Source organism: Annulohypoxylon maeteangense, assembly GCF_022496945.1.
Source record: "Annulohypoxylon maeteangense strain CBS 123835 unplaced genomic scaffold GGS22scaffold_16, whole genome shotgun sequence".
Taxonomy (NCBI): domain Eukaryota; kingdom Fungi; phylum Ascomycota; class Sordariomycetes; order Xylariales; family Hypoxylaceae; genus Annulohypoxylon; species Annulohypoxylon maeteangense.
This window is the reverse complement of record NW_025953263.1, coordinates 275543-293275: the sequence shown is the minus strand read 5'-3', so window position 1 is coordinate 293275 and position 17733 is coordinate 275543. Positions and strand designations below refer to the sequence as shown.

Genomic DNA, 17733 nt, shown 5'->3' with positions numbered 1-17733 from the left:
TACCATGTCAGACAAGCCAAATAAGAAAAGAAACCGAAAGTTCATTCACTGGGGGCACAAATCACAACATCACAACGCCAAAACAAGACAATAAATGCTTAGAACGGCTTCGTTTCTCTTTCCTAAAGCTCATCTCGTGTATCATCCCTGAAAAAGGCGCCAAAAATACTCTTTTGCCACTATAAGTACAAGAAAAACACTGTTGTTGTTGTTGTTATTGTTGTTCGGTTGTCCGGAAGAACGTCAAGACCCTCTCCTATCGTGTGTCGCATAAAAGCCCGTCCACGTCTGCGCCGTCAAGGTCCTGTCAGTCCATCCATCCATCCTATTATTTCACCCGAGACGACCGGTGCTCAAGAACCCCCGAGACTGGTCTCAAGAACTCCCTGAAAACAAAATTGAATGCCCCGAGATTCGTATCGGGCTTCCCCATAACCGCCGCATCTTTTCTCGTATTAGACATTATTAATGTGTGGCTTTTAACAACCAGAGAAAACGATTAAGCTTTCTAAGCGGCCATCTCTGGTGCTCTGCCTCTGTGCTCGCCATTCAATCCGGTTTCGGAGTCTAATACGGAGTGTGCTTGGTCATCCTCTTCTAAGTCCTCCTCTTCGTATTCGTGATTCTTGTGTTCGCCAGCCGCGACCCAAGATTCGCGGTCATTGAGCGGCGCATCTTGGCCTGATAGGTCTAAACCTTCTGTCCGGGCTTTGATATTGTTACGACGTCTCGTCGATAGCGTGCGGGCTCGAGTGGATAGCTTCGGGTTCACGGCGGCGTTCGACGACACCCAGTTAGTTAGCGCGTCTTCGCAGTCTTGAATGATGGCCTTGCTAGCTTCGTAGCCGTCGTACGCGGCGCGGGTTTCACCCGGGGTCACGGGGGTATCATCGATTAACTCAAGCAGGTGCTTTCCGTACCCGGCAATAATAGCGACCTTCTCGCAGTGCTCCTGGAGAGCGTCAAACTGGTATGCGTAGGCGGACTTTAGCTTCTCGCGGGTGATGTTAGATAGCTGGGCTTCGGCGACGAGCGATTCGGCTTCGGCGCGAACTAGTTCCTGTTCAAGGACGACGATCTTGGGTGAGTTTGGTTCCTTGTACTTGAGTTGAGCGATCTGGTCGGCGATCTTCTGCTTCCCTGCAATGATATTAGCTGGTGGGGCTAGGTGATAGTCTGTTGCCTAGCAGTACTCACGGTCTCGACTAGGTTGTACCGATGCCTCGATGTTTCTGATACTCTTCATAGTGACTCGGTACTGGTCGTACCGATCGACATACTGATCTTCGAGCTCGCCAATTTCGTAGATAAGCACACCAAGTTTGTCGGTGACGTCAGATACATCTTCATCAGCCGCCTCGCCCCAGAGGGATAGTTGTTGCTAGGTAAATACGTTAGCAAAATGTAACCCTACACCGTGGAAGGTGTAACATACAGCGACCTCCATGCGCTCCTTTGCGACAAGCTCCAAACTTCGCATCACATTCTTCTCCATCTTAACAAGTTGAGTCAACTTCTTGGCGAGGTCAGGCCCGAAGGCGCCAGCGGCATTGCGACGGAGCGCATGTCCTAGTGCACTCATTAGCTTATTGAACTCCATAATAATACCTGATAGCAACCCGGGTGTTGATCGTATGTTGGGGAAGTCGTAAGCAACTTACCAAATCCGCCTCTTCCGAATAGTCTACCGGACTTGGTGGACGATGGCGGGGGAGGGGGGTTCTGGAATCAACGAGGTTAGCAGTGTGTCGTAGTCATAGGAGCGCATTGAACAAAGAGAGGAGTCCTTACTTGGATCTGAGAGGCAGTAGGCGCCCGAGTCTGGCGCATAGAGTATGTTCGATGCATCGTGGGAGGTAGATTATCGATGAATCGTGAGATTATTTATTGTAATGGTGTGACGTGGATGGAGGTTGAGAAACAGTAGTTTGGATGCTGTTACGGTATTATCGAGAAGCCTCGGTAACTTTGGCTTGATTCGCTTTAGGCGGGCGTATAGAACAATTAAAGCAAGTAGAAATTAGAGGTAGAGAGAGAGGTAGTAAAAATGTGAATACTGAAAGCTTTGTACGGTCGAGTCGAGAAAGTGGAGGGAAGTTAATAAAGGTGGAGGGTGGATGATGGACGGATTGGGACGATCGCATACGTAAGGTACACACTTTTTCTTATTTTCTATTTAAGAAACGGAAGATGGAAGTGATGGCCCCATGGGTGAAGAGATATGGGCGGGATATGGGCTGCGGGCTGGGGTTTCGGACTGGGTTGTAGCGGATTGGGCTGTGTGGGCTGTGGCTGTCTGGCTGTTAGAAGCTCTGACAATCAAAAAGTGGAAACAAAAGAAATAAAGCTGGTTCCCTTCTATCCCTACGTCATCGCTACCGAATTGTATCCTTTTAGTTTTTAATAGAGCCAAGCTAGTCCCAAAATGACAATTGACTCAAGCAGATAGCGTATACTAGTGTCGATCTTATTCTTTAGTAAAGGAATTCACGTCTTAAATGATGGCCTTTTCAAATACTTCTGTAGATACATCTGCCATTGACAGGTTCAAGTGTCGCATGCGTCCATGTTAGCTCCCAACTAGGCAATTAGCTGCTTTCTTGAAGTAACCTTGCAGCCCTTGGAAATCATCTACTATTGCTTGACTCAAGAAAGTTAAATTGGAGGATAATCATGAGATTGTTTTCTCATATATGACTAAGTATACCTATATCTAATAATTATGACTACTATGTACCTAGTAAGTAAGTAAAAGTCCAGTAACTACGAATACTATAGTCGATTGATACATTCTGATCCGATTTAACCGTGACCTGAATAATGGCAGTGTTGAGTTCCATATAGCTATCGATAATTGCCTTGGTTATTTAGTGCTACTTGACTTCCTACAATGTCAACAGAACCTTGGAGCTGGGTTCGGAAAGTTAAAAGTGGGGAGTACACTAGCCACAGGAGCAGCCACCTACGCACTCTCCTTTTTTGTTTGATTAGATAAGGATATTCATCTCGGGTCATCTCGTATCGCCTCATCTCATCAACGCGTCACTCAAAAGTTAAAATTCACATTAAGTCAGGTTCGCCGAAGTATCTATGTGATTTGTCTTGTAGGATTTCCTTCATAATAACCACTTATGTAATTACTACTCATTCGTTCATTCATTGGTTCGTATTACCTCAGATCTAAATATTTACTATGCTAATTTTATCGTAGCTTCTTAAACCGTTCATTTTAAAGGGGGTTATCAAGCTTCAAGGTCGTTAGAGACGCGTTCGGTACCTCTTAACGCGTCGAATAGAACCACCACTATCACAACTACCTTGAATTTTAAGTTATCTAATATCTAAACCGTATTAGACGATGGGCGTATCACAGTCGCATCCTTGGTAAATTCAAGGACAAGTATCAGAGCGGCAAGGGCGGTACGAGCGCACCGACTTAGATTTTAACGGTGTGCGCCTAAGCGGCAGCCACATTGACGCAATGGCGAAAGATCATATTGATTTAACCACTATCGTGTCTGACTCCGAAGAATCAAATTCCCTGGATAAGACACCTAGAAGAAGTGCACCATCTCAATCACAGTCACAATCGCAGTCACAGTCTCAATCTCGACCTCAATCTCGATCCCAGTCTCAGTTAGGTGTACATTCCCGTAAACTTGCTAGCCCTCAACGATCTTCAGATCAGCGAGCAGCATCTTTACATGGCTTTACCTCTATTCATGCTGCAACACCACCTAGACAAATAAAGGCTTCTCCAAAGTCTGTTGGCCAAGATGGGAAAATGGCTCCAATACCAGTCAGATCAACTGGTAATTCCAGGGATGGTCTAGACGCAACTCCCCCATCATCTCATCACCATTCATCCTCTATTCACCGAACGCCTAAACACCATACTCCAAGGAAGTTGGAGTGGAATACCGAAAAGGTTGAGGAAATTCTACGAGATTTCTCAGATGAGATCGGTACAGATGGGGCCAATCTTACCGCCCGCCTGATCCATATGGCTTGGAAGAAGGAGGCACCTGTGCAACAGTTCACTAGTAAGAAGGATTGGTTCGCTGATATGAAGCGAACACCGTTGGAAACCACTAGCAAGTCTGCAGATACGATGAGAATAAAAACCAAGGTTTGTCTCCTGAATATATGAATATGAGTAATTCATGATCCTACATACATATCATAGGCACAAAATGAAATTTAACTAACAAATATACAGCAGGTAGGCCAAGGTAGATCCGGGAAGCAGGAAAAACGTGAACACCATCACGTCATCTCTATTAAGACCAACGTCGATATGGTCCCTGCCTACGGTTTTCATCATGTCGAGATCAAGAAAAACATACTCTCCCCCAATACTATGTTAACCTACGTCCCTCATCTACGAGATCTCGCAGATAATGAGGAGGGTGTTTACCGCCGGTGGCTCGAAAACCTGGAAAATATGGACAAGACTTCTGGTTTTGCTACGCTTAGTAGACATCAGAAGGTGACGAAAACTATTAAAAAGGAACGCGCCACCACTCTACTTCTGTATCTCGACTCCTGGCTAGACAGGCTTGGTATTGAGAATTGTACCAAGACTACACTCATCCGCTATATGGCAAGCCAGGGTGCTAATGTCACCCCTCAGCAAAAGTCGAGTATTTTGAACTCGTATACGGACGAGCCCGGATCTCCACGATCAGCTAAAGCAGTAAGGATTTTTACAGAAGCATTCGATCGAGTATTCAACGATTCATCACTACGTGAACGAGCTGTACCTCTCCGCGACGTGCTCTTGTTAGATAAGTCGGTTGATACCATCGTCGATTCTAAGAAATGGATGAAGGAAACTCCCAGCCAGTCTAAGGTCGCGGAAGAGCAGACGACAGTCGAGTCTTTCCTAGAGACATATGCATTGCTCGGTTGCTTGGTATGTACTAGTCATTCATGTGAGCATGGAGAATACGGCGTTGATAATGAGCGAAAACGATTTTCTATCGAAGTAGTCGGTGGTTTATCGCCGATAATTCGCCAGCAACTTACGCAGAGGCCAAAAGAAAGGGGTGATGACAGTCCTCCTACGCCTCGTAAAACAAAGAAGCCTTGTGGGGAGGACTGCTACCTGAATGGTCGACCGGGAACGCGAGCTAAATTATGGAGCGACAACGAGATAATGCTCCTCAAATCATTCATTTCAACATTAAGCAATACCAACATTCCTATACAATGTGCAACTGCTGTGGCTACCGGAAGGCCTTGTTGGGATGTACAGCGTCAACTCGATAAACTCGAACTGCCGAGACCCATTACCGCCCCGTCCCCAGCACAGCCGGTTCAGGTTAAACCACTGCCTTGGTATGATAGGAAGAGGAAGATGCTTATAGGAGACTGGCAAGAGCACACCAACACTCACGAACATCAGCGAAAGGACTTCTTCGATCCATGCAGCCACGATGGGCCTTGTACATCCAAGAATTGCGGATGTGTCCAGAACCACATTATGTGCGAGCGCTTCTGTCGATGTACGGCAGCAATTTGTGCGAACAAATTTACCGGCTGTGCCTGTCACTCTCATGGGAAGACATGTCACTCTAAGCAGAAAGACAGGCCTTGTATCTGTGTACAGTTGAATCGTGAATGCGATCCTGCCCTGTGCGGAACCTGCGGTGCATCTGACAGGGCCCACCCAGCACACGCAGACAATGATGCGCTATTTGCCACAGGATGTCAGAACTGCGCGCTACAGCGAGGGAAGTCAAAGTCGGTTATGCTTGGAAAATCTAAGATTGCCGGTTACGGGCTTTTTACGACCGAGGATATCGCTCAAGATGAGTTTGTTATCGAGTATGTTGGAGAACTTATAAGTCAGGATGAGGGGGTCCGTCGTGAGGCACGTCGCGGAGATGTATTTGACGAATCATCCAATTCATCATACCTCTTTACACTACTAGAACAAGAAGGCATTTGGGTAGATGCCGCTATATACGGCAACCTCAGTCGCTACATCAATCACCAAGAAACCAACTGCAACGTCACACCCCGGATTCTTTACGTCAACGGCGAGTATCGAATTAAGTTTTCTTCCCTGCGTGATATTAAGGCTGGAGAGGAATTATTCTTCCACTACGGTGAGAACTTCCCGAATCTCACAAAGAAGCTACTGCAAGAAGAGAAGGCCGAGAAGAAGCGACGGAAAGCTAAAGAGCAAGCCCGCAAGACGGCGCAAGGTGGGGAAAAAGTGAGGAAGAAGCCCGGCCGCAAGCCGGGTCGGAAGCCAGGTCGAAAACCAGGCCGTAAACCAAAGAAGAAAACGTTCGCTACAGTCGAATCAGAGCCAGAAGATGATGACGATATCGAACCTTCAGAAGAGCTATTCCCCGACATCGATATCAAGCCGCGCAAACGCAAGCGTGCGATCCTTGACGATGAAGACTCCGAAGAAGGCGAGTACCGCCCCGGGTCCGATTCTCAGGGCGGCGTAATGGGTGATGCTGGCGAAACATCACCATCCCGGAAATCATCACGTTTCCGAAAGCGACTAGGCGCACCAAAAGCAAGAAAAGGCTTCCCACCCATCTCAGCGAGGCGTCGAAAAGTAAAAGAGACATCAAACGAAGACGACGAAGCAGACCTCACACCAAAACGCCAACGCAAGAAACCGCGACGTCTCCTCGAAGACGCGACCCTCGACGAAATCGACGACGTGCTAGTCCCCGACACCAAAGCTCCTGGAATAACAACGCCTAAGAAGCGCGGCAGGAAATCGAACAAGCAGAAAGAACTCGAAGCCCGACAACGCGCGGAGCAGGAAGCCCGTCGGCGGGGGGATACAACGGGCTTAGGAAACGCGCAGGACCTCCCTCCGACGACTCTGGAAAGCGCCCCGGGCAGCGCGCAGGGGAGTACCCGGTACAAGCACACGGAAGCGCGACTAGTTCTCGACTCGGACTCCGCAGCGGGCGAGGACACGCCATCGCGCGTGCGCACGCGCCGGCAGCTTAAAGATCAAGAGTCGAGCCCCCTATCGACGCCCGACTCCCGATTCGAGGACGCAGCACCTGAAATCTCGGACTCGGACATACGACCGATATCCCGACGGGGCAGGGTGAAGAAAGGGGCAAGTGGCGACGACGAGTATAACGGGAGCAGCTGGAACGACAGCGACGGCGTGCACCACCACGGCGGGGGGATGAATACAGATGATAGCGAAGAAGACGACGATGATGAGGATGACGACGACGGAGTGTCGGTTGATCGGTCGAGAACTAGGAGGAAGCCTGCGAGGTACGAGGATTAGTTGTTGGCTCATACTTAGATATTGTAGGTGGCTCTGCTAGGGGGACTGACTTGATCGGTTAGATAGGTGTGTGAGGGGCTTGCTTCTGTGTAGATATGTAGGTATGGATGGGTGGGCTTTAGGGCCTAGTTGCTGTATTAATTCGACGATGTGTTTTTGTTAGGTATTGTAATGGCTTGGTGTTTTACTTACCTATCGAGGTACATACTTACTAGTAGAGTATGTGTATGTGTACTGTACTATCCTGTGCCGAAAGTTTGAAGTAGTAAAACATTCACCGGCATTTTTTTGTAGTCATTCCCGTTGGTGCCGTCGTCCCCCGTACCGTAAGTACAGAAACACCACATACGAAAGCGACCTACCCCAAAAAAACTACATCACCTCACAAACACACATCAATCTCATTCTCACAACAGTTCAAAAAAGATGAATACCAGAAAAGCCACATAATTATTTCGTCAGCTACCTAGCTAGTAGTAGTAGTACGTACTCGCGATATAGTCCGTCCGTAGCCCATTCATTCCATCTTAATCCATCCCATCCACGGAAGACGGAAAGACAAGACAAAGACAGGACCCAAAAAAAGAGTTTAAGTAGGCCGCGGAGCCCGATCCCAAAAAACAACAACATGACCAAGTAGCAGACACAGTCACTGCGAGGTGATGATCAACTGAAAACCCCTTTCCGATAGTGTACACGATAACAAGAAGGACCCGTAGCACGCCTTTCCCTTCCCATCCATCTTTGCCCTTTGTATCCTGGAGGTATTCGGAAGAGAGAAAAAAACACACTGATTGATTCTTCCCCATTTCCGTAGGCTTTACCGGTCAACTGATAACCGTCCGGGTTCTAGTTTGGTATTGGGTTCCGACTATTGGTATAAAATTGAATAGATCCATTTCTGGCCTCTACTCTCGTCCGCAAGGATTGCTACACCCTCGGCTCTCGTTCTCGTGGCACTGTATCTTCCTGCCTTTCTTGAGATGGGTTGTTGACCGGATTTAGTTCGACGACTTTGGCGTTAGGACTTGCCGTTAAGCTAGGTCCCCTCCCTTGCGCATCGCACTTCTTAGCTTTTTTTCTAAGGGTGATACTGTTCGAGGCGAGAGAAGGCCTGCAGGCCTAAAGATGCGTCTCTAGTCTATACTATAGAAGTTTGTGTCCTTCAATTTCGTTTGGGTACGAAATAAGTTCGTCCACGTATTAATCTCGAAAAGGGCCTTCGTTTACACGGCCCTTCAGAGGTATCTCTACACACTCTGAGGATACACGCTAGCAGGCTATAGGAAGAATAGAAAGTCAGCCATGGTTAGGATGCATCGTCAAAAAAGCATGCTAACATACCGGGCTGTTCAACATGTTGTTACGCTTGTTCCTGCCCTTCTTAATGTGGCTCTTTAGCGCGGAGGAGTCAAGCGGTTTTAGAAGTTCGAAGCTACATAAAAGTTCTGATGAAACAGACATGACAGCTCCCCAGTTATCGAATTCGCCGCAGTACTAAGGGTAGATTGTTAGTATATAGATCAACATATAGAGTGGTGGTATTCTCTTACGTTTGGTGCGCTAAAGACAGTGACTAGAACCCTATCGTTAAAAAATTCGTATCCGTCTTCGACGACCATGTGTGCCCGGCAGACTAGATCAAAATCGTGGGTCGCAAGGAAATCTGTGATGACCTTCTTCCCAAAGCAGTAACTAACACCTCTCTCGTTGGCTTCCCAATCCGCTTCCATGTCGGCAGGATCAGACCAGAGTAGATCATTCAGGAGACCATAATCTGGGACATCGGTAGGACGAGCAATGTTGCGAATATCATCCATATGACTTAGCGCCGGCGACAGCCCTCCGTGGACACAAAATATCTTCCCCGCAACTATAGCAGCAATCGGAAGCGTATTAAAGCAATCGATAAACGTCTTCCAAATCTTAACGTTACACCTTCGCTTGCATTCGTCATAAAACCCATATACCCTCGTTACATTGGCGCATTCGTGGTTCCCTCGCAGTAGGAAGAAATTTTCGGGGTACTTGAGCTTGTAGCACAGCAGAAGCAAGATAGTCTCCAAAGACTGCTTGCCCCTGTCAACATAATCACCAAGGAAGAGGTAGTTTGCGCTCGGCGGGAATCCGCACATCTCGAACATACGGATAAGGTCGGTATACTGGCCGTGGACGTCGCCAACAATCTTGACCGGCGCATCAAGCTCCAGTAACGCAGGTTGGGTTAGGAAGCATTCTCGAGCTCTCTGGCAAATGGCGACGATTTCGGCATTCTTCAGACAAACACTCTTCGTTACCTTCCCAGCGTACGCAGCATCCAGAAGTCGCTTAATGAAATCATCAAGATCAATATCCTTGATGTCGCTCATAGCGACTCCAGCAGGCGAGTCATCTTTCGAGGAAGTACCAGGCATCGATATAATTGGATTAATAGTATTCTCCTTCTTAACCAGGATGGGCGCACCGGGTTGCTGCTGTATATGAGGATTAGGGTTCACAGCCCCAGAAGGTGGTTGGTCCGATACATGATCTACCTCGCCGGAGGCTTGGGCAGCGAAGATATCGCCATGGCCAGCTCTAATGGAGGCGGATTGAACGGGAGATGGAGGCGGCTGCATATCATCGAGTCGCAAATTTGCTATATCCGGCGTTGTTGGGGAGGATGGGGAAGCGAGTGAGTCAGCACGACTTGTTCTCGATCTACTACTCCGCGCAGACTTTACCGATGCTGCGTCCGACTTGTCAACGGCATCTCCATTAGACATAATCGCCGAGCTTCGCGGACTATCCGTCTTCCCACCACCAGGTATCTTGGATCGAAGGTTTTTGAATGAGCGGGTAGAATCCTTAGTATCCGACTTTCCAAACGCGGGATACGACGACATATCGCCGGACGCGCCGCCGGAGCCCTTGGAGCCGCCATCGGCTTTTGATGTTTGGTTTCCCATTATCTTTTGTCGAGTGTTAGGTGTTAAGAGGTTCTCAGAATGAATGTTCAGTACAGCCTCGCGATTCCAAAGACTTGGTTATCGAACCACCCAAACACACACAAAAAAAGATTGGCACGAAAGCCTGCCAATACGTTGTTCAAGGCCCAATAATATATTGTTCGTCTACGTGCAGGTTACTCCTAGGGAGGATGGAACAGTCGGTCAAGGACGGAGAGGAGGAGGACTTCGGAGGAAGAGGAAGGAGCCGTTTTGTTCTCCGTCTTCGTAGCAATCAATTCGTATAACGAGCGCCGGCGTCTGGAGAGATCGGAGAGTTGCGGGAAGGGTAATCAAAGGTGAAGATGGGGTACACAGTCCTGTCGCACTGAAAAACGGAGTTGTCGGGGCGAAGAAGGTAGGACTGGTAGTAATTGCGTAGGAGGCTATGCTGGCGAGGTTGAGGCTGGCGGAAATGGGATTAATCTAAAATGAAGGTCGGAATAATCAGCTATGGGGCACATGCGTATTGAAGTTGCACATGTATAAGGGTGTCGGCAGTTGTCCAGTCAATCCATCGGAGAAGAGGGGGGAAAGGAAGCTGGAAAATTGATTGCAACGATAAATAAAGACCGGGGAGTTGCGGAAGAGAGAAAGATGAGGTAAGAGGATATGCGAAGGGAGGGAGGTTGATAATGATGACGATCACGAAGGTTTGGGGCCGGTCTCGTCTCCAGGTATTATTATTTTTTTCTTGTTACTCCTCTCTGCTCCTCTTCTTTTTTGGGGATAAGACAACCAAAAATTCAAGGGAAAATGCGGGGAGAAGGCTCGTCTACCACTCCTTCAAGAGAATGCGGCGAAGGTGATGAGTAAGGGTATGGGTGCTGTAGGCTGTACTGTATGTAGGTAAGTGAAGACAGCGTATGGATGTGTGTGTGTGTAGAGGGAAGATAAGACAACATGGGGATAGGATATAACCAAGGGACCCCTTGAAGCCAAGACAGAGGTCAGAAGAACGTGCTAGACTCTAGTGGATATTTTGGCCGCGGCGCCAAGCAACGAGGGTAACCGTCTCACCGTATTATACATACAGGTCAGTACTTGACGTGTACCTAATGGAGAAACTACTACATATGTATGTGTATGTAGTATGCGGTAGTAGGCATGAGTAGACGACCGACGAGTGCGACGAGTTAGACGAGTTAGACGACGAGAGTAGCCTGATCTGATTCCGATAATTCGAGAATTGTGTTATACACACGGCAAGATATGCCCATATGTCTCCAAGCTCGGATGGATCTAAATGGATCGATGGATCGTTGGGATCGTTCGTTTGTTTGTTCACTCGTCTGCTCGTTCGGGATTGTTTAGGGTATTTATTTATTTTCTGCTGTTTTTTTTTTAATCAATTCAATTTTCTCTTTTCTTCTTTTTTTCCTTCTATATTTTCTCTCTATGCGCGCGCAAGCTAGAGAAAGCGATTGGGTTTTAACGGTGGGTGTAACGACAAGGTAAAAACGTCTTGTTGCGGTTCAAGGTCATTGATGACGACAAGCTACCGACAAGGTTGGCCTGAATGTTACAATGCACGATTTGTTTTTTTGCAAATAGAAATGTATCGCTTTATTTAGGAGGGGCTCCGCGGTTGTGTAGGTTATTTTTCTCTTTGAATTGACCTAGCTGCAAGGTTGGGATCGGGTAGGACAATGGATGCAGCACGTTGGAATTTCAGGCTTCGTGATAAGTTAATTAAATGTTGATGATGGTAAAGTTGGCTAAGTTTGATTGAGATGAGGGAAAGAAGAGAAATATGTGAGTCGAAACATCCCCAAAGTCCCCAAAGTAGGTACATACATGTAGGTAAGGTAATAAATGTATCTACTATCCGATACAATATCCATATATGTGTATAGTAGATATGACAGATGTAAGTATGCGTAGATACCGTGTTAATTGGAAGGTAGGGTGTGAGGTAGCTGCTTTCCACTCTCTCGACTCTTGAATGGTCCGCGACGCCGTCTGCAGCTAGACTTTTACCTAAGTGATTTAGTGGGAAAGTGCAAAGTAGGCCATTATCAGACCGCTATGTGTCCGTCTACTGTACCTGTACATTTGATAGCTAGGTAATTTTCGGCGGGGCTCCGTCCTTCCGGCTCGAGTCAAGTCGTCTAAAGTTGCTCAACTCTACAACTCCGTTATTTGTAAATTCCAGGTTGGTAAGTTGACTCCGTCGTAGTTTCTCTTGTCTTCCCTTTGATTGATAACAAAGGGATTATCTACTTATCTGCCACCTCAATATTAATATTCTCGGAGGTAATGGATTTTTAGTGTCTTACACGCGGCTCACTTAAAAATTATAAATTGATCGTGTGGGGTCGGAAGAGGCAAAAGCTCGACAATAATACGTCTACCTCAACATCCAACATGCCAGGTACGGTAGGAGGTCAGGCCCCTCCCCCTACCTTACCCTACTACCTCATAGTGCCTAACACTCCATTAGGTCTACGATGCTGCAATGTCGCGGGATAGACATGGTCAAATGGACAACCGAACGGGCATTTCCAGTAGATCAAGGTGACATGCAGACGGGAACAATCTAGTAAAATATATTCAACTTCCAATGAGAACGAACGAACCCCGTCGATCAGGGAACCTCGATGACACCTACTGCAAAGATGTCAACCGCGAGCCCGGCTTTTGTTCGTCACTTTGATCTGTATTGCCTAATATGGACAGTGGCAATTGGTTCTGCTGGTCCGATAGGTAAAATCTTTTAACTCTTAATAATCTGCAATTCGACTCATATTGTTATTTATATGTATATCTAGGTAAGTTTTTTATTCTGCATATTATATATATTCTGTATGTAAATCCTCGTACCTCCCTATATATCTGACTTCTAAGGCGAGTGTGGGCTTTGATATATCACGATGCTTGGCGGTGGCAATTACAAACCCCTCGTTGCACCACAACTGAACATCGTCTACTTCTCGACCGTCTTGGCTTTAGCTTGTCAGGTCTGCTTACTTGGCATCTGTCGTCCCATTTTGGGTATCATTTCTATTGGAGTTCGCCCAAAGCTTGACACTGCATTTAATACCGGCATCGTGGCAGTTGCATACACTCCAGCCTCTAGCATGTTCGGATTGATTAGCCAAGAACACGTTGGAGATAAGTAAAAGCTTACAGGTAGCTCTTATGTTTGATAAAAAGAAGTGTCCAATAGGAATACTATGCGCTAGGTCGTGTCGCGTGCTACCGAATCACCGACTGTCCGTATTATAAGTAGTGGAATCCGAGAGAAATATACTGGCTCTACCGAGCTCTACCGTCTAGTCTTTGCTATGTTTAGACGTTTAGGTAGGTTGATTTTGACCCAAGGGCATGTTTTCATGCGTCATCAGAAAGCGACTGGGTAGGTAGCTCCTATGGATATGGAGTAACTCTCCAAAACAGCAAAACGGAGTCAGTCAGCTCATCATGCTCGTCATGCCATGGGTTCCGGGTTATGAGAAGTCTTTAGCAACGCAACACAAAGTTAAGCATTGGGAACTTTGATAGTGCATGACCATTCTAATGTAGTATTACTTTATGTCATGTTCAACAACATTAAAAGCCTGCACCCTAATACATGTTTATGAGCCAATGTCGTGAGATGTTTCCTTCTTCCGTCATCGAATGGTCGTAACATAAACAAGATGCTTCCGGGTACTTCGAGTTCAATGCTAATTGGGTTATCAGGGTAGGACCACTTACAACTGTACTATCATATCAGTTTTGCCGGTGACATATAGCTGCTTAATGGAGAAACTCTTTAATTGGTAACGGACGGTAGTAAGTGAAAGCAGTGACCTGTTGCTGTTATGGTAGCTTCGGCCCGTTAACGCCACTATCACCATCCGTGAAGTGGCTCCGACCTGACCCGGACCGTCGGTGCATTCCGGATCCGGCAATGGTCTAGAATTCAGAGGCCTCCCACTTTTCAATCACGGCCGGTAGGGCTGTATATTTGACACTCCCGATCCACGTTTCTCGGTAGCCGGTATTCGGCAGCACAAAAGCGGTGACTAGCTATTAGCTAGGTAGCTTAGCTATGTTATGCCTCGGATCTTTACGAGAATCCGGAGATTTCCATAGCTTCTAGGTCATCTCGAGAGAAAGAACCCTTCGAATCTCGATAGATTACGTACTTTTTCAAGCCACAGCTATTGTACCTTTAGATTTCCTATTTTTAGGTACCTTTTTGCGAAAGATCTACCCCCGGTCCTGCCCTGGAGGGTTTAGCATGAACCTGCCAAGACTCCACTAAGTGACAAAGCCACATCTGAAGAGCTGCAAGAAGCTGCATCGGATCCAATTTACGGCTCGAGCTTGGGGTCGCTTTCGAGTTCACCGAATCCCCCTTTCAATCCTTCGTGTTTCTATCGTTTCTATTGTTCCTTATCTTCAACATCTGTCGTTACCCCTTATAATTATTGTCATGTTGTTGAGTTTGTGACATTATTCTTTTTGTCTGAGGATATGATCATGATGATGAATATTCTGTCTGCTGAGCAGTGTCGGAAAATCGGCAATAATGTATGTCTTGGCTGGTCTCATCTGACTCCGGAACGGGACAGGATGGAGAATCGAGATAAGATGGGGACGCGTCAAGGGCATTGCCTCTTCGAAGTTTGTGTGGTCAGTTGTGGAGCTGACGCCACAAAAGCCCACGCCAAAGTCTACGCAGCTCAAGACATGCCAGGTGTGGAATACGCAGTATATGCAAGAATACGCCCGATTTGAAGAAATTGATCAGATTAAAAGCTTTTCGACTAGGGTTTACTAGCCACGCTGATCTACATTTCCCCATTCTATTCACTGTATTCTGTAGTTTTGCTGCGAGTTTGTACCAGCTCAACGCGGCCCCTCCACTTATTATTCTTTATTTTTTTCTTCTTCTGCCTTTTCGTGTTCGACGATGTCACCCTGTTACCCTACCGAACTGCGTTTGATTGCCCTGGCAGCCTGACACACGAAACAACCGACGTGCAGTTTACCATTTTGTCTAGTTTGTTTCCATCTGACGCTAGATGTACTGTAAATACTGAGTATTCGAAGCTACCCCCAAAGGGCACTCTCAGACTGCCGAGACTATGTAATTTGGACCCCAGTCGATCGCCTAGCCCGGAATTGTGATATGCTTTCAAGGGTCGCTGGTCTTTTGTAGCGTTTTTGTAGCGTCTTGTACTATGTATTAGCGAAAATTCGTATGTCAGTTACGGCGCCCATGAAATTTTACGAAATCCTTTGAATGGAATTTCTCAGCTGCAGCAAGCCTTTATCTTGTCTCATCAAACAGCATTTTTGGATATTTTTGGTGCTTGTTAGGTTTTAACGCCTAAAATCCGCCATCAAACCTGATCGACCCAACCAACATAAGGAAGTGTTTTAGCTAAGAATTTAGTGATTTGGTGAAATCGGTTTGCCGTTTTGCTTATTAAAACAAAATTCGTCATCTTGTGATTTTCGGCTACATGTTTCGCATACATCTATGGATCAGCAATATCGAATGCCATCAATCAAAAATACGGAGGAATCGAGGAGCTGATGAACTTGGTCGGGTACCTAGAGAGTTAGGCTACTATGTAAAAGTGACTAAATCTCTATCTAAAGTGACTTAAATGTGGTCGGAGTAGTTAAGAGTGGTACGGTTGGTGAGTGATATCTTTTTCAGCGGGGTATCATTCTCGTCTCATCATGTCATTGGTGAGTTTACAGGGGGGCTGAGTAGGCAATTGGCCCTAAACAAGAAAGAAGACCAGGTGAGCTGACGTCGACTTGGAAGGCTCCCCCTCCCCCCGCCGCGTCTCAATGCTGTGTTGGCAGGGCTTGTGTAGCCCCGGGAACTGCGCCACGCTTGCCTTTCAGACCTACCAGTACTTGATCGTCCTTCTATTGACACCAAACTGCGTAATAAATACAACCGTCTTACGCTCTCTGACCTACCACCTTATTTTAAGTCTCATCACTCTCGTACATCTTGTACTACAAAATCCATCACAACTCTATTTATTTACCGTCCCCGTTGTTTGCGTTGGACCTTATCTTGCACCACCGACATATAACCGTCCCCTCTAGTAGCGATCAGATACTACCGATACTACCTAGTACCTCATTTTCTATCTCGTCGCGCACAGATTACATAACTAAGCTATGGGTGTCGGAAGATATATTTGTGTGGCGCTGCCATTCATATTAACAGTCGGCAGCATCATTTGCTTCTTGATTGCCGGCCTCACTGGCGTCGCCAACAACAACCTCTACATCTTCCAAATTGACATGAGAAATGTCAGCGTCGATGCTTCGACCCTCTCGAGTTTGCTCAGCAACATCTCCAACTTAGAGAACATCACCAGCACCATCTCGAAGGAAATCAGCTCTCGATCCCCGGCTCCGGAACCTGTTGATGTTAGCAGCATTGTCAGCAGTATTACTGGAACTGGTAGTGGTAGCAATGGAAACATCACGGCGGCTGATCTTGGAATCGATAAGCTTTACGATGTCACTCTCTGGAACTACTGCACTGTTTCGGCGAACGGAACCGACAAGAACTGCACTCAAGCGAAGTTCAACTGGGCCGAGACCGACTTTAACACCACTTTCGTCAACGACTTCGGTAGCGATCTAGGTGCCAACATTACCATCCCGCAAGAGATCCAGGATGCCTTGAACACTTTCAAGCCTCTTATGAAGTGGACTGAGGTTGTCTACATCATCGCTATGGTTGCTCTTGGCCTCGAGCTTGTCGTTGGTCTATTCACCGCTTGCTCCCGTCTAGTCTCGTGCCTAACGTGGCTCATTTCCGGTATTGCTACCCTTGCTGTTATCGCCGTTTCCGCTATGATGACTGCCATGGCTGTTGTCGTCGTCGGTGCAGTCAAGGGTGCTATTGGCAAGTACGGTGGTGACGCTAGCTGGAACGGTAGTTTCCTGGCCTGCATCTGGATCGGTGTTGCATTCGCTCTTGGTGCTAGCTTGTTCTGGCTCTTCTCCATCTGCTGCTGCGCGCCCGAGCGCCGCCCCTATGCCGGTCGCTCGCGTGGCGGTCCCGAGGGCGAGAAGTTCATCCCCACCGGTTCATACGCCCCGCTTGGTGAGCAACGCAACTCTGGTTACAACTACGGCGCCCCACAGCGCGGTGGTGCCCGCTCAGACCTTGCTTACGAGCCTTACTCTCATGCTCGTTAATCGTGGAGGACGTCCTGGAATGGCGGGGAAATTCAGTGCGCGATTGGACCGTTTGGTCTAGGGGTTTGCACCATTTGCATTATGCCGGCGTTAGGGTTTTGAAATGACAAGACTGGATGAAAACGCGGTGTTTTCGCGAATTATTAGGCAGAGAGGATAGATGGAAGGATATTTCTTATGATGAACGGGATACCCCGGGTTATTATGATAGTGTTCAATTTCGCATATTTCGCATATAATGAATGATATATGAAGAATCAAAGAATTAAGAATTTGACCTTTTGGAAATTG

General features: G+C 47.1%; 4 protein-coding genes across 4 annotated transcripts; 2 read left to right on the top strand and 2 right to left on the bottom strand.

Annotated features, from left to right (window-relative positions):
* Positions 1-96: 96 nt before the first annotated feature.
* On the bottom strand, positions 97-2010 carry GGS22DRAFT_48704 (Eisosome component PIL1-domain-containing protein). The gene is made up of 5 exons (XM_047967215.1): positions 1792-2010; positions 1662-1722; positions 1436-1569; positions 1198-1381; positions 97-1140 (listed from the first exon to the last, which is right to left on the bottom strand). The coding sequence occupies exons 1-5, from the start codon at positions 1846-1848 to the stop codon at positions 509-511; spliced, it is 1068 nt and encodes a 355-aa protein (XP_047816011.1). The 5' UTR covers positions 1849-2010; the 3' UTR covers positions 97-508.
* Positions 2011-3357: 1347 nt separating this feature from the next.
* On the top strand, positions 3358-7480 carry GGS22DRAFT_195934 (uncharacterized protein). Its single transcript, XM_047965745.1, has 2 exons — positions 3358-4129; positions 4220-7480. The coding sequence occupies exons 1-2, from the start codon at positions 3482-3484 to the stop codon at positions 7280-7282; spliced, it is 3711 nt and encodes a 1236-aa protein (XP_047816010.1). The 5' UTR covers positions 3358-3481; the 3' UTR covers positions 7283-7480.
* Positions 7481-8311: 831 nt separating this feature from the next.
* On the bottom strand, positions 8312-10567 carry GGS22DRAFT_48672 (Metallo-dependent phosphatase-like protein). Its single transcript, XM_047967214.1, has 3 exons — positions 8836-10567; positions 8627-8779; positions 8312-8562 (listed from the first exon to the last, which is right to left on the bottom strand). The coding sequence occupies exons 1-3, from the start codon at positions 10228-10230 to the stop codon at positions 8533-8535; spliced, it is 1578 nt and encodes a 525-aa protein (XP_047816009.1). The 5' UTR covers positions 10231-10567; the 3' UTR covers positions 8312-8532.
* A 5620-nt stretch (positions 10568-16187) lies between these two features.
* GGS22DRAFT_170377 (SUR7/PalI family-domain-containing protein) lies at positions 16188-17719 on the top strand. The gene has a single exon (XM_047962434.1). It carries the CDS (start codon positions 16408-16410, stop codon positions 17440-17442), a length of 1035 nt encoding a protein of 344 aa, XP_047816008.1. The 5' UTR covers positions 16188-16407; the 3' UTR covers positions 17443-17719.
* The last annotated feature ends 14 nt before the right edge of the window (positions 17720-17733 follow it).